Source organism: Schistocerca serialis, chromosome 10, assembly GCF_023864345.2.
Source record: "Schistocerca serialis cubense isolate TAMUIC-IGC-003099 chromosome 10, iqSchSeri2.2, whole genome shotgun sequence".
Taxonomy (NCBI): Eukaryota; Metazoa; Arthropoda; class Insecta; order Orthoptera; family Acrididae; genus Schistocerca; species Schistocerca serialis.
The window spans coordinates 213943612-213958791 of NC_064647.1; the positions used below are offsets into that span (position 1 = coordinate 213943612).

Below are 15180 nucleotides of genomic sequence, written 5' to 3' on the forward strand. Positions count from 1 at the left end.
CAGCCGTTGTTTCAAATATGTTGTAGCCTTCAGCCGCGCAACAAGTTATTATTTCTTTAATTAGGCTTTTGGCCGTCCTGTTGTAAATATAAAGGGAAATTTCTTGGTTAGAAGAAATGGTTTATTAATGTGTTTTAATTGTAGTTGTCTTTCAGACATGTAGTGTAGGCCTTCAGCTGCTAATTGTTTTCAATTGCATACTTTTTTCTAATTTTTTTACCCCCTATTTTTAATTGCGTTTGATTTCTAACCCTTGCCTTCATCCGTTCTTGTTTTTGGTGTGGTTTTGGGCCTTCAGCCCAGAAAGCATCTCAAGTTTTCTTTAACTAGTTGCAGCCGTATTGTCTAGTTGTGATGTTTTAAAGTAATGTGTAAATAAGTGGTTCTTAGAAAAATAAAGTTGTGTGTTTGATTGTGCAACTCACAGTAACTGTTTACGGCCCCATCCACAACCGTAACCTTATCCTGTGCACTCTCAGACTACCTACCTACCAGGTTCCAGAAGCGACTTTCACATGTTTGGGGATGTAAAAAGGCACGATGTCAGGGCCTGGAGGTCGCAGAACCTATATATCGTGGTACAGCTGATAAGGGACAGCCCGAAAGTGTATGTTGGGCGTGGCTTAATGCGCCGCACAGTTATCGGACTGAGCCCACCACTGTGGCAGAATGGTCGTTTACAATCTGCCAAATGCTGTCCTTGCCCCTCTGCGTGGTTCTTACACTGCCTCTGACAGGGCCGGTCCATCCATTGTACCTGTCTCTCAGGCCTCAGGCTTTCAGATAGAACAATTATACGCCTAGCTTGCTGATTTACCCCTGCATCCTTCTCTTTTCCACAGTTGGGCAACAGATCCAGTGTACAGAGAAACATAACACGTCTCTTTCATTGCAGAAATGCAATAGAGTAATATAGATCAGATTTGCAATCATTGGTGTTTAATTCAGTTGTACCCGTACTTTGAAGTATCGCAGCTAATTTGGATTGATTTGGGTAGTGTAATTTGGGTAGTCTGATTTGGATTATTAATTAGGTTACGGAGCAGATTTGCAAAAAAAAAAAAACTGTCCTGTGACAAGCTACTGAAGAAGGATGCGTAATATAGGTGTGTATCAAAAAGAATAATCCGATTTCAAAAAATAATAACTGTTATGTTATTTGAGATTTTTGCGTGAACACCGTATTGTTGGATAGAGAAAACTCTCGACTTTTAAATGGTTACCGCTTGGTAGCAGCAGTGATATTTGTTGATATTTAGTTTGTGGGGCGCTCAATTGCGCAGTCATCAGCGCCCGTACTAAGTCCCAAGTTTTACACCATTTTTTTTTTTCACAATCCAATGTAGACACCCTTACGAATGACGATGATGATGAAATGATGAGGATAACAAAAACACCCAGTCCTAGGGCAGAGAAAATCTCCACCCAGACCGGGAATCGAACCTGGGACCCCGTGATCTAGAGGCAGCAACGCTAACCACTTTTTATTTCTTGATCTCATTTTGCCCTAGATTGTTTGTTGAATTTGTTCGTGGCGGACGTCCGATGACATCAGTGCACTTTGTTCGTTGATCCGTTCACTCAGTTTTTTTTTATTACAGAGGGTAGCTAAACCATCTGACCGAACACGCTCAGCTACCGTGCCGGCACCACTAGACCACGAGCTGTCGACGGTAGCAGCAGTATTCGCCCACTTCAGTTCCAGTAAAGATAGTGTCGGGACAACAGAAAATGTTTTGTGTTCCACGTTTTGCGCAGTGTGGTCAGTAGTAGCTGTCCAGCGTGACTGTCGTACTAGGTACGATTTGGATCCGCCAACAGCACAGAGCATTAGACAATGGCATGAACAACTCTGAGAAACAGGTTGTTTGTGTAAAGGCAAATCGCCTGACCATCCCCGAGTGTCTGACACAGGCGTCGAATGGATCCTCCATAGTTTCACAAAGAGTCCGCAGAAATCCGTTCGCAGTGCAGCTCGACAGCTTAAAATGCCCCCGATCTCCACCTGGCGCGTTTTGTGCTGACGTTTACACATGAAGCAATACTAAATTCAGTTGCTTGAAGCTCTTTCTGAATGTGACAAAAAACAACGTGTGGAGTTTTGTAATTTCGTTCTTGGAAATATGGAGGATGACAGTTTTCTTCCACACTTACAAGGGAACCTCCCCATCGCACCCCCCTCAGATTTAGTTATAAGTTGGCACAGTGGATAGGCCTTGACAAACTGAACACAGATCAACTGAGAAAACAGGAAGAAGTTGTGTGGAACTGTGAAAAAATAAGCAAAATATACAAACTGAGTAGTCCATGGGCCATATAGGTAACATCATAGACAATGTAAGATGAGGAGCGCCGTGGTCCCGTGGTAGTCTTCCCTCGAGTGAAAATTTTACTTTCTTTATTTTTGCATATTATCTGTCCGTTCGTTCATTGACGTCTCCGTTTACTGTAATAAGTTTGTGTTTTGCGACCACATCGCAAAACCGTGCGATTAGTAGACGAAAGGACGTGCCTCTCCAATGGGATCCGAAAACATTTGATCGCAAGGTCATAGGTCAACCGATTCCTCCACAGGAAAACACATCTGATATATTCTATACGACACTGGTGACGGCATGTGCGTCACATGACAGGAATATGTTGTCGACCCACCTAACTTGTACCCCTGGCGAATGGGTAAAAAGATTCTTCTACCTTGCCCGATTTAGGTTTTCTTGTGGATGTGATAATCACTCCCAAAAAAGTGATGAAAAAATAAGAGTTTGTGACATAAACTGAAAATAAAAAATTAAATTTTTGACTCGATGGAAGATTTGAACCAAGGACCTTTCGTTCAGCAGCTGCTCACGTTACCACGAGACCACGGCGCTCCGGCGTTCCCAGTGTACTAGACGTTGCCTATCTTCCCATGAACTACTCAGTTTGTATATTTTGCTTATTTTTTCACAGTCCCACAGAACTTCTTCCTGTTTTCTCAATTGATCTGTGTTCAGTTTTTCAAGGCCTATCCACTGTGCCAACTTACAACTAAATCTGAGGGGGGTGCGATGGGGAGGTTCCCTTGTTAGTATTTAGTGACGGGACAACTTTTCATTCAAATGGAAAGGTGAACCGTCACCATGTGAGAACAAGGAGTACGGAACAACCATATCAAGTTCCACAACAAGAGAGGGACTCTCCAGAATTTAACGTGTTTTGTGCAGTTTCGTAGGAAGAGGTGTATGGTTCATTTTTCCTTGCTGAAAACACTGATGCGTGAAGCACATTTCTCGATGTGCTGGAGAACTTTCTTTTCCCACCGTTGGAGACTGATTCGAACGACTTCATTTACGAAAAGGATGGGGCACCTCCACACTGGCATTTGGAAGTCCGGGAATTTTTAAATCAAAGGATCACTGAACGATGGATCAATCGCACTGGACCAATTGTTTCAGCCTTACATGAGTGGTCTCCAAGGCCACCGGAACTGACTGTATTTGATTGTTTCTTGTAGGGCTTTATAAAAGACTCTGTTTATGTGCTTCCATTACCAACAATAATGAATGAACTGTGACATCGCATAACAGCAGCTGTGGAAACTGCAACTCAAGACCTGCTCTCTGCACTGTGGGAACAATTTGAATACTGCATTGACATATGTTGTGCATCTCAAGGGGAGCATGTTGAACACCCATGGAAAGGTTAAAAAAAAAAAAATCCGTTCATCAAAAAACAAAATTCATTGTATGTGTTTATTAGTTTCAGATAAATAGATGTGCCAAATAGGATGATTATTTTTGATACACCCTGTACAATATATGCAAGAAACAAGAGAGGAAAATAAGAGTGGAAGGCCAAGAACATAGTACTCAGGCTAGTAAAGGTATACGGTAGGGCTGTCTTTTACCACCCGCATTCCATCCGCGCACCGAAGAAGAGTCACCTTAGGTGTTGCTCACGTCTCCTTGGCTGTTGTGTCACCGAAATACAGGGTGATTCAAAAAGAATACCACAACTTTAGGAATTTAAAACTCTGCAACGACAAAAGGCAGAGCTAAGCACTATCTGTCGGCGAATTAAGGGAGCTATAAAGTTTCATTTAGTTGTACATTTGTTCGCCATTTCAGCCAATAAAGTTTTTGGTCCCTTTTTCTTCGAAGGTGCTACTGTAACTGGACTACAGTATCTGGAGATGTTAGAGAATTGGCTGTTTCCTCAGCTCGAACAAGAAGCACAACAATTCATATTTCAGCAGGATGGAGCGCCACCACATTGGCACTTATCTGTCCGTAACTACCTGAACGTCAACTACCTGAGGCGATGGATCGGCCGCCAGGCAGCCCGTGACAGAGCACTTCATCACTGGCCTCCAAGAAGCCCTGATCTTACCCCCTGCGATTTTTCTTATGGGGGTATGTTAAGGATATGGTGTTTCGGCCACCTCTCCCAGCCATCATTGATGATTTGATACAAGAAATAACAGCAGCTATCCAAACTGTTACGCCTGATATGCTACAGAGAGTGTGGAACGAGTTGGAGTATCGGGTTGATATTGCTCGTGTGTCTGGAGGGGGCCATATTGAACATCTCTGAACTTGTTTTTGAGTGAAAAAAAAACCTTTTTAAATACTCTTTGTAATGATGTATAACAGAAGGTTATAATATGTTTCTTTCATTAAATAAACATTTATAAAGTTGTGGTATTCTTTTTGAATCACCCTGTAGATTCTTCTGATTGCGAGAGCCACGAGTACTGACATCACATCATTTCCTAGACGCTGCCACCGTAGAAAAGTTCTCCCGATAGAGTGAACGCGTTTCTCACTTGTGTACTCGAAATCATACAGACAAGGAAAACCAAGGTATGGCATTGGAGGTAAGCTTACGTGGTCTCCTCGGCGACAGTGGCAAGGATGAACTCGGCAGAGCGGTCGTTGGGGATGACGTGGCAGCAGTCCTCATAGCCGGGGGACACGTCCTTGTAGTCCTCATCCTCCTACGACACACAGTGGTAATTGTTAACGTAAGGAAACAATAATATTAAGACTACTGTTAGTCTCCATACCGGCTGTTATTAATCTAATGTGCAGCCTGCAAGATAAGTCCATCAAATAGCAATAATATTATGTAAATGAAACGTCCATAACAAAGGAATTATCGACTCGATGTAAAGAACATAAGTGATATCTCTCATCACTCCTCTACGTAGATATACAGTGTGGTCCACTGATCGTGACTGGGCCAAATATCTCACGTAATAAGCGTCAAACGAAAAAACTACAAAGAGCGAAATTCGTCTATCTTGAAGGGGAAAACCAAATGGCACTATGTTCGGCACGCTAGATGGCGCTTCCATAGGTCAAACGGATATCAACTGAGTTTTTTAAAGTAGGAACCCCCATTTTTTATTACATATTCGTCTACTACGTAAAGAAATATGAATATTTTAGTTGGACCACTGTTTTCGCTTTGTGGTAGATGGCGCTGTAATAGTCACGAACAAATGGCTCACAATTTTAGATGAACATTTGCTAACAGGTAGGTTATTCAAATTAAAATACAGAACATAGGTACGTTTGAAAATTTATTTCGGTTGTTCCAATGTGATACATGTACCTTTGCGAACTTATCATTTCTGTGAACGCATGCTGTTACAGAGTGATTACCTCTAAATACCACATTAATGCAAAAAATGCTCAAAATGATGTCCGTCAACCTCAACGCATTTGACAATATATGTAAAGACATTCCTATCAACAAAGAGTAGTTCTCCTTCCGTAATGTTCGCACATACATTGACAATGCGTTGACGCATGTTGTCAGGCGTTGTCGATGGATCACGGTAGCATATATCCTTCAACTTTCACCACAGAAAAAAATCTGAGGACGTCAGATCCAGTGAACGAGCGGGCCATGCTATGGTGCTCCGACGACCAATCCACCTGTCATGAAATATGCTATTCAATGCCGCTTCAACCGCATGCGAGCTATGTGCCGCACATCCATCATGTTGGAAGTATATCGCCATTCTGCCATGCAGTGAAACATCTTGTAGTAACATCGGTAGAACATTACGTAGGAAATCAGCATACATTGCACCATTTAGATTGCCATCGATAAAATGGGGGCAATTATTCTTCCTCCCATAATGCCGCACCATACATTAACCTGCCAAGGTCGCTGATGTTCCACTTGTCGCAGCCATCGTGGATTTTCCGTTGCCCAATAGTGAATATTGTGCCGGTTTACGTTACCGCTGTTGGTGAATGACGCTTCGTCGCTAAACAGAACGCGTGCAAAAAATCTGTCATTGTCCCATAATTTCTGTTGTGCCCGGTGGCAGAACTGTGCACGACGATCAAAGTCATCGCCATGCAATTCCTGGTGCATATAAATATGGTACGGGTGCAATCGATGTTGATGTGGCATTCTCAACACCGACGTTTTTGAGATTCCCGATTCTCGCGCAGTTTGTCTGCTACTGATGTGCGGATTAGCCGCAACAGCAGATCAAACACCTACTTGGGCACCATCATTTGTTGCAGGTCGTGGTTGACGTTTCACATGTGGCTGAACACTTCCTGTTCCCCTAAATAACGTAAAATATCAGGCGAATGGTCCGGACACTCGGGTGATGTCGTCCACGATACCGAGCAGCATACATAGCACCCGTCCGTTGGGCATTTTCATCACAATAGCCATTCATCATCACGATATCGATCTTTCCCGCAGTTGGTAAACGGTCCATTTTAACACGGGTAATGTATCACGAAGCAAATACCGTCCACACTGGCGGAATGTTACGTGATACCACGTACTTACACGTTTGTGACTATTACAGCGACATCTATCACAAATCGAAAAAAGTGGTCCAACTCAAACATTCATATTTCTTTACGTACTACACGAATATGTAATAAAAATGGAGGTGCCTATTTAAAAAAACGCGGTTGATGTCCGTTTGACCTATGGCAGTGGCATCTAGCGGGCCAACCGTAGCTCCATCTGGTTTCCCCCTTCAAGCTAGACAAGTTTCGTTGTTTGTATTTTTTCGTTTGATGCTTATTTCGTGAGATATTTGGCCGGTCACTATCAATGGACCACCCTGTAGCTGCTGTGTTTTGCCAAGCATGTGAATGTCGTGTATGCTTAATGCGAAAGTGTGTAGCAACTTTCAATCAATTCCTAGGTGAACATGTGTATATGTTAACATTACTTTATAGTATGTCAGAAACCCAAACATTGCTGCTATTTTTACTGCTTATCAATATTATTGTGAACTCTGCAGAAAGTGGCTACAGGGAAGAAATATTGATGTTGGGTATCTTTTTAAAACATGCTCATTATATTCGACTTTTTGTACGTTTCCCCTTATTCAGTCTAATTCTTAGGAAAATGAGTACCATAAGTATTAAAGACAGAAACTATATTTCTTACTACATTATGTAACAGACTTGTTAATGAGGCTGTCAAAATTTGAGCCTTATAAAGTCAAAACACTGTGCAAAGTAACTGAGTGATGGTTTTACTCAAAGCTCCTCCTCTGTGAAACACACAACTTTTGAAATACACTACCTGATCGAAAGTATGTGGACCACTATTAGTCCAAATTAGTGTGGGATATGGCCACCATTGGCATTAAGAGGTGCTTCAGTTCTGCTGCGGACACTTTGAATACGGTGCCTGTATGTCTCTGGAAGATTGCTAGCCAATTCTTCTTCAAGAGCCGAAACCACAGGTAGTGATGTTGGATGCTGGAGTCTAGTTCGAACTCCTAATGCATCCTGAAAGTGATCCACTGGGTTCCCATCAAGAATCTGGTCAGGCCTGTCCATTTCAGGATAGTTATGCCCACAAACCATTGCCTCGCAGATGCCATTTTATTGTCAGGTCATCGTCTCCGAACTATTCCTCTCGGGTACACGACACACAGTGCGGTAAACTGTGTTCTATACTCCCACATTCGGGTGTTTCTTAAGCGTGGAATGGTGGCCTCACTTTAGCCACGAAAAAACACATTCGTACCATAACAACATCTCCTCTGTAGCTCACTAATGACACTACACCTGATGGTAGGAAATCTTCTCCATGCATTCGCAAAATCCAAGTCTCTATTGGTTTGCCACAGCGCATAGCGTGATTCAGCACACCAAATCACTCCTTCCCAGTCATCCACTTTCAGTGGTGCCACTCTTTACATCAACATAAATTTCGCTTAGTACGGAATACTGTTATTTGTGGCTTATGAGTATGTACTGGTTAGCAGCGAGTAAGGGAATATTTTAGGGGATTGTTTGACAAGAGTTTATCTCAAAAGACCCGGCAGATCTTGACAGGTTTTCTCCCAGAGAAGCAACGGGCTGTGCCTATGTGACTTGAGGCAGTTTTTTCCCGTAAAATCTGCTGACAATATATGTGTTCAACCTTCTACTGACGTTTGCTAGCGAATTCAGCCGATAGCGTCCGTGAGAGGAGGGGCACGTTTGTGGACGCTGGAGGGTTCTGGAGAGCAGACCTCGAGTAGAACAGGTATCTTTCTTGGGAGGCACAACGTCTTATTCTTCACTCCATGACAAGCCACCAACGGAGCTTACCATGCACCGCCACCTGCCTCATTGCCCACTTTCTTTAGTTATTTCTACCTCCTGGACTGGCAACACCTCGTAATTTCCTACCCTAGGCTATACTCATGTACCCCATTTCCTAAAATACATTCTCTGTAGCTGCCCAAATTTCCTGTTCTCATTGAACGCCACCAAAGGATGTTCACTCCCCAGCCCTGACCAGCAGATTACCTGTACTAGGAGATGCCCGACCACTGTACACCATTCTTTCAAATGGCAAGCCACCTTGTGCTAGCTGAGCCGTTGTTAGCAATTTGGAACTCATATGTGATTCCTACCCCTGGGTTCATGCGACCTTTTACAGTCCCTCTCCGCAATGGTTAGTGGATCCTTTCTGTCAGTACACGAGCTCTGCCTGCTCTCAGTTCAGCTGTGATCGTTCTTTTGCATTTCCGCTTCACAGCCACGTAAGCAACAGTGGACCTGGGCATCTTTAGAATGGGCGAAACGTCCCTGATGGCTTTTTTACGCTGGTGACATTCTATAAGAAGTCCACGATCGAAGTTATACAGTCCTCACCGCCGAGCCACTCACTGGTGCTGCATCTCCACTGACAATTGACAATTGTGTTACAGATGGCATCATTCTTGTAGTATCACCCATATCCACAAAGGGCAGGGGTCCACGTTGCTGGGAACCAAGCCTCCTGAAGGACATTGTAGAAGCGCTTAAAAGGTGTCGTAGGTCAGCCAAGTGATGGAAAAACCCGTTATAATTCCACTGCAGAATAATGTTGTTGATGTACTGGTAATGTGTCCATGTACTATGAGGCCATGAATGGACCAAGGGATCAAATTATGCCATAGTACTACATGCCCCCACGTCATCACACATACAGGGTGGCGCACGAAATGTATTACCATTTTGTTTTTGAATATAAACTTTATTGTCAATACAATCTGAAAGGAACATATATCACAATGAAGAGCCGTCCATGGGGATTTGTTATAACTCAGCACATGCTAAATATGTCCACCATCTCGTTTCCTAACTTCCTTCAAAGGAACACTGAAGTTAGTGATTACCCTACACGATATGTCTTCCGTAATTTCACTGCAAGCTTGAAGAATAAGTCTTCTGAGCTCCATTAAATCACGTGGACGTTTCGGGAAAATTTTTTCCTTTAGGTATCCCCAAAGAAAAAAGTCACATGGACTGAGGTCTAAACTATTGGGGGGCCAATTTTGTCCGTCATTGAAGCGACCTGGAAACCTGAGTGAAATGATCCGCATGTCGAAATGCTCGTGTAAAAACTCCATCACAGTGTTTGCAGTATGTGGCCTTGCTCCATCTTGCATGAACCACTGTGTGTTGAAGGGCAAGGCAGTAGCAAGAAGCTGTGGAATTTAATGGAGCTCAGAATACTTATTCTTCAAGCTTTCAGTGAAATTACGGAAGATATGTGCTGTAGGGTAATCACTAACTTCAGTGTTCGTTTGAAAGAAGTTAGGAAACGAAATGGTGGACATATTGAGCCTGTGCTGAGTTAGAACAAATCTCCATGGACGGCTCTTCGTTGTAGTATATGATCCTTTCAGATTGTATTGACGATAAAGTTTATATTCCAAAACATAATGGTAACACATTTCGTGCGCCACCCTGTAGATGCTGGATTCCATTGCGTGGTGCGACCTGGGACCTCAGAGGCCGCCAGAATCTTTCCTCAGTTGTAGGATTGGAACAGGTGGAATGTGGTTGCGTGAGGGGCACCGGAATCTCATTCTTCTTGGAGCATCACTTCTTATCTTTCCTCTCCTTAGAGGATTTGGTGACTGCTAGGGCTTCTCTGAATCAGTTTCAGGTAATGGTGATGATCACAAAGCTCTGAAACCAGCTACCCATTGCTCTTTGGCCACTGATTGTGTCCAGTTGTAGACTGGCAGAAGTCCACCTGGAGAGAGACGTCGGAGGAGGGTGATTTGTCACCAGCTGGAAGGTGGGAACCAATGACCCTGGTGGGTGGGAAGCCTGAAAGTAGATGTGGAGGAAGCAGCAAGAGAAGAGCCCATCAGGGGGCAATCGTGGTCGACCAGCGCTGAGGGCGCATTGTAGGAGATGTATAACATGCTGGGAGCAACCGCTCATCCTTCTTCATGGTTTCTTAATAACTTAGTTTGTCCCAAGTCTTATATTCTTGTCTTTTCTTCTCTTTCTGGAAAAAGGTGCAATTTGATGAGCTGGGAGAATGGTGCTTCTCACGGTTAGCACAGAGAGGGGGTGGGGGGGGGGGGGAGTACACAAGGAGCATTTGGATGCAGCAGTCGTCCACTATCTGTACAAATGGGGCTAGTATTGCAATGTCAAGACATGTGCCTGGATAGAGAAAGTGTACACTCTGAAACTCCAGGTTGGTGTGCAGCTCATCATTAGATTGGAAGAATAGCTCTCAGTGGGTAGTGAGAGTCATTGGTATGCCACCCAACTTGTTACAAGCGAACAGCTTCCATGACTGTGCAGGGGACGCTATTTTGATCAAAACTGATTCACTTTTCATTTTGGACATGGTTGCCACTTCCCACACTTGTCTGCTATGTTCTCCACAAGGAATAAGGGCTTTGTGGACAAGGAGGAATCAACATTAGGTCTTGCGAAAACTAAGTAGTGTGGGAGTATTTCTCTGCTTGCCACATGTTCCTCCCATGACACAGCCAGGGAAGGGAACATTTTAGGGTCATATCTCTCTGCATCAAACAAGGACTTTCCTTCTGTAGAGAATACTGGAGCCGAATGGCTACCAGCGACAGGTAACTTCATCCACTTCATCTGTGGCTCATCCACCGTGGTGCCACCCATTCCTAATGGAAGCTCTTCTTATGGGTGCCACCCAGCCTCAGCAATTGTTTCCTGGCCTGCCCACTTCTACACTGGTGGGTCCGCCTTCCGTGACGTCCAGTGGTCGATTGTCCGGACACCTTTGGTCGAATGTTTGTACCTGGCTGCCGGAGCCGGTGTTGGTCGGCCGCTCCTCGTCGTCGGTGGTTGTGGGCGCCCCGCCAGGTCCCAGCAGGTTGGGCGGTCCCAGCGCGGTCTCGGCCAGCCGCCTGGTCTGCGCCAGGTTCTCGATCACCGAGCCGGGCTTTATGTCCGCTGGAAGGGGGCGCCGCGCTGCTTTCGCCTTCCTCGCGCGGTTCCGCAGCGCCTGCAATCAGAACAGCAGAACAGCGTACTTTTAACGTGTGCATGTCCATTCAGTGTCTTCTCTGAGTTTTGAAGAATCGCCAACTGTGTTTTTGTGTTTTTTAACTAACTCCATGAACGTCTCTGTGTTAGTCTCTATTTTTTACCTCCATTTTCTCCCATTATTCTGTTTTAAGTTCTCCTTTATCGCCTTATGTATGTACCATTTTATTCTTATTTTAAGTTCATGTCACTCGGCTGAAGAGCGGCGGATTGTGTCGCTGACAGCCCTCCCCTGCCCATATGGGGCAGGCGAATGAAATCACAATAAAGAAAAAAAACTCGTTAGTGAGTCAGTCTGGGTCAGTCTCTCGTCCCCAGCTTGCTAGTCTGTCTCTCGTCCACATTTGTTAGGCAGTTAGTGTCTGTCTGTCGTTCGGAGTGCTAGTATGTCTGTCGTTCGGATCAACCTTAAAAGCCAGCAAAATATGAGTCTTTCCACTCCGCCAGTAAGAGAACTCAGCGTGGTCACCTGGTCGGGGCTTAGTTCCTTCATCTGAGTCTGCGCGTTAGGCCGCCAGTCTGCTCGAGTTTGCTCGAATCGCTAGTAAGTAAAATAAATTCTTAAGAATATACTTTGAAAATAAATCTCGGTTCACAGGAATTGGACAAAAACATGAGAATACCGTGGGAAATGCATACTTGAACATAGATAAAGGTGTTAGCCAAACCTGCAGCCGGCTCTGTTGGACAAAGATAATGCCACACAATATTTTTTCTGAAAAATATTCGGGATTCCAATACACGATATTATTCTCCAAACTTGTAGTTACACGGCCGTATTTTTAAACGTAATTCCCGTTCAGTGCGAAGGTATTAACCCACCTCGGTTCTAGTACATGTCGTATATTACTCACTTTTCCCTATGTGTTACCCCAATTTTCTCAGGCTTTAGAACATCTTGAACCATTTTACATTGTCCGGGTCGACAAATACTATGAACGCGTCTTGATTTTTCTTCAGTTTTGCTGCCATTAGGGGCAACGGCCTTGCCGCAGTGGATACCCCTTTCCCGTGAGGTCACCGAAATTAAGCGCGGTCGGGCGTGGGCGGCACTTGCATGGGTGACCATCCGGGCCGTCGTGCGCTGTTGTCATTTTACTGGGTGCACTCAGCCTCGTGATTCCAATTGAGGAGCTACTCGGCCGAATAGTGTCGGCTCCGACCAAAGACCGGGAGAGCGGTGTGCTGACCACACGCCCCTCCTATCCGCATCCTCAGCTGAGGACGACACGCGGTCGGATGGTCCCGATGGGCCACTTGTGGCCTGAAGACGGAGTGCTTTTGCTTCCATTATCAACCGCAATGTCAGAACTGCGTCTCTCGCGCCTTTACCATTCCTAAAGCCTATCTGATCGTTATCTAATGCATCTTCAGTTTTCTTTTCCATTGTGATTTGTATTTTTCTTGTCAACAACTTGGGTACCTGAGCTGTAAAGCCAATCTCACGACATTTCTCAAAATGTCAGCACTTGCAATCTTCGGAGTTATTCAGATGATGCTTTTCGGTAAGATTTATGGTACATCACCACTTCCATACATTCCACACACCTACAAGAATAATCGCTGTGTTACCACTTCCCCCAATGATCTTACAAATTGCGATGGAATGTTATCGAACCATTTTGCTTTATTTGAGTTTGAGTCTTCAAAAACTCTTTTAAAATCCGATTCTAATATTGGATCCCCTATCTCTTCCCTATAGACTCCTGTTTCTTCTTCTATCATGTCATCAGATAAGTCCTCCGTCTATTTTACGAAATATGTTCGAAACCCAAGTTAGTTATTTATGCTCTAGGTTCTGGAGTGTGGCTGCTCACCTTTCGCATTCAAAATCGAGCAGCTGTTGTTTCATTATTAAATTTAACCTATTTCACTCTTGTTTGCGGATTTACGCTGTATTGTATGTTTCTCATTTTTCTTCGTTCCAGATGATCGTTGGCAGGGTTGTTTCAAAGGTTTCGTGTTATTAAATTACGTCCAAATTTTCGTGTTCTGACTCAAGTTTCCTTTTCCACTGTCCTGTATGGTTCTAATTTTTCCTCGTCCCAGTTTCTCGCTGGTGAAGTTGTATCTAGGGTTTCCTGTTATTTTAAATACATACAAATCTACGTGTTCTGAGTTAACTTTTCTTTTCTCGTTTGTACAAAGTGAAGAGCTGCCGTTACCAGTGGCTGCTGAGTCGATCTCAGATATCGTCTTCGTAATTTAAATTCATCGAATCAACAGGCTGAGCTTCATCGTGACTGCAAAGCTGTTTTTTCTGAATATTTCTCCGAGGAAAGTCACTTCTTTTTAATGGTTTCGTAACCTTTATAAGATCACTTCGTTGTCTGTCCATCTGTCTGTCTATTTGTCAATTCGACTCATAAGACCCCTTTTTCTCAGCAACAGCTAGAGGTATCAATCAGAAATTTATGTCACGTACTAAAGACTACGGTTCCTTGGCGGTGCAAATAATTTAAGGTACTAAGTCTACTCAGTTACAAGGTAAGTTCAAGGAACTGACTCTCATAAACTCATCAAAACCTATCGGGTACTTTGCACTGATCTAGAGTCAAGAAATCTGGCCCGAAACGAGGTTTTGCAGTACACGTAAAAGGGAAAAACTCGTCAATTCTTAATTTGTTACTATATCACTTGAAAATAGAGACGAACAGAAACTCACACTAGCGAAGGATGAGCAAAAAGTAGGCCATGCCCTTTCAAATGAACCGTCCTGGAATTTGCCTTAAGGGGCTCCGGAAAGGCTCAAAATCATGAAAAGTTCAATTTTTACTTTTTTGCGTTTTCTGAATCTGCAGACTATTACCTTTTAATAGATATATAATTTATTCAATTCCGAAGACTACAACTATTTTTAAATTTTTTTTTAAATGTGTTCTACATGGGCGTGACCCACTGTGGCGCTGTTAAACTGCTGTCAAATGGTGTTATTATTAACGTCCGTGTTCATCAGGTACATTTTAGTGATGTGAGATAAAGTATGTGTTGTGGCTAACCTGTGATGGTTCAATATATATCGCTGGTGTGATTGTCGATTGTTACTCTGTCGTTATCTCGAAAATATTCGTAATTAATTCTGTTTCTTGAGTCTCTGTTTTGTTGAAGTATAATAATGAGCAAAAGTAAAGTTATTAGAAATCCTCTGAAGGCTTTTAAGAAAAGGAGAAATGTTGGAAAGCCAAAGGTATGTGTTATTACTGTAAACAATAAAGACGATAACCAAGTGAGTGAACCTAACCTCTCAAGTACACCTGCCCATAGCAGTCAAAGTGGGAAAGAAAATACTTCACAGAAGAAGCTTGGTTCAATGAGTGAAAACTATGAATGTTTTATGGGCGAATCGGATGTGAATGAAATATTTGATATGTCGGTTCTCAAAGGAATTTTTTCAAAC

General features: G+C 43.5%; 1 protein-coding gene across 1 annotated transcript in view; it reads right to left on the minus strand.

Moving 5' to 3' along the window:
* Positions 1–15180, minus strand: part of LOC126424704 (dopamine D2-like receptor) — a 188229-nt gene that overhangs the window by 31678 nt on the left and 141371 nt on the right. Inside the window, exons 3-4 of the mRNA XM_050087428.1 lie at positions 11536–11742; positions 4866–4975 (exon numbers count right to left, since the gene is read on the minus strand). Of these exons, the coding sequence (XP_049943385.1) occupies positions 4866–4975; positions 11536–11742 (317 nt within the window). The remainder of the gene's footprint in view (positions 1–4865; positions 4976–11535; positions 11743–15180) is intronic.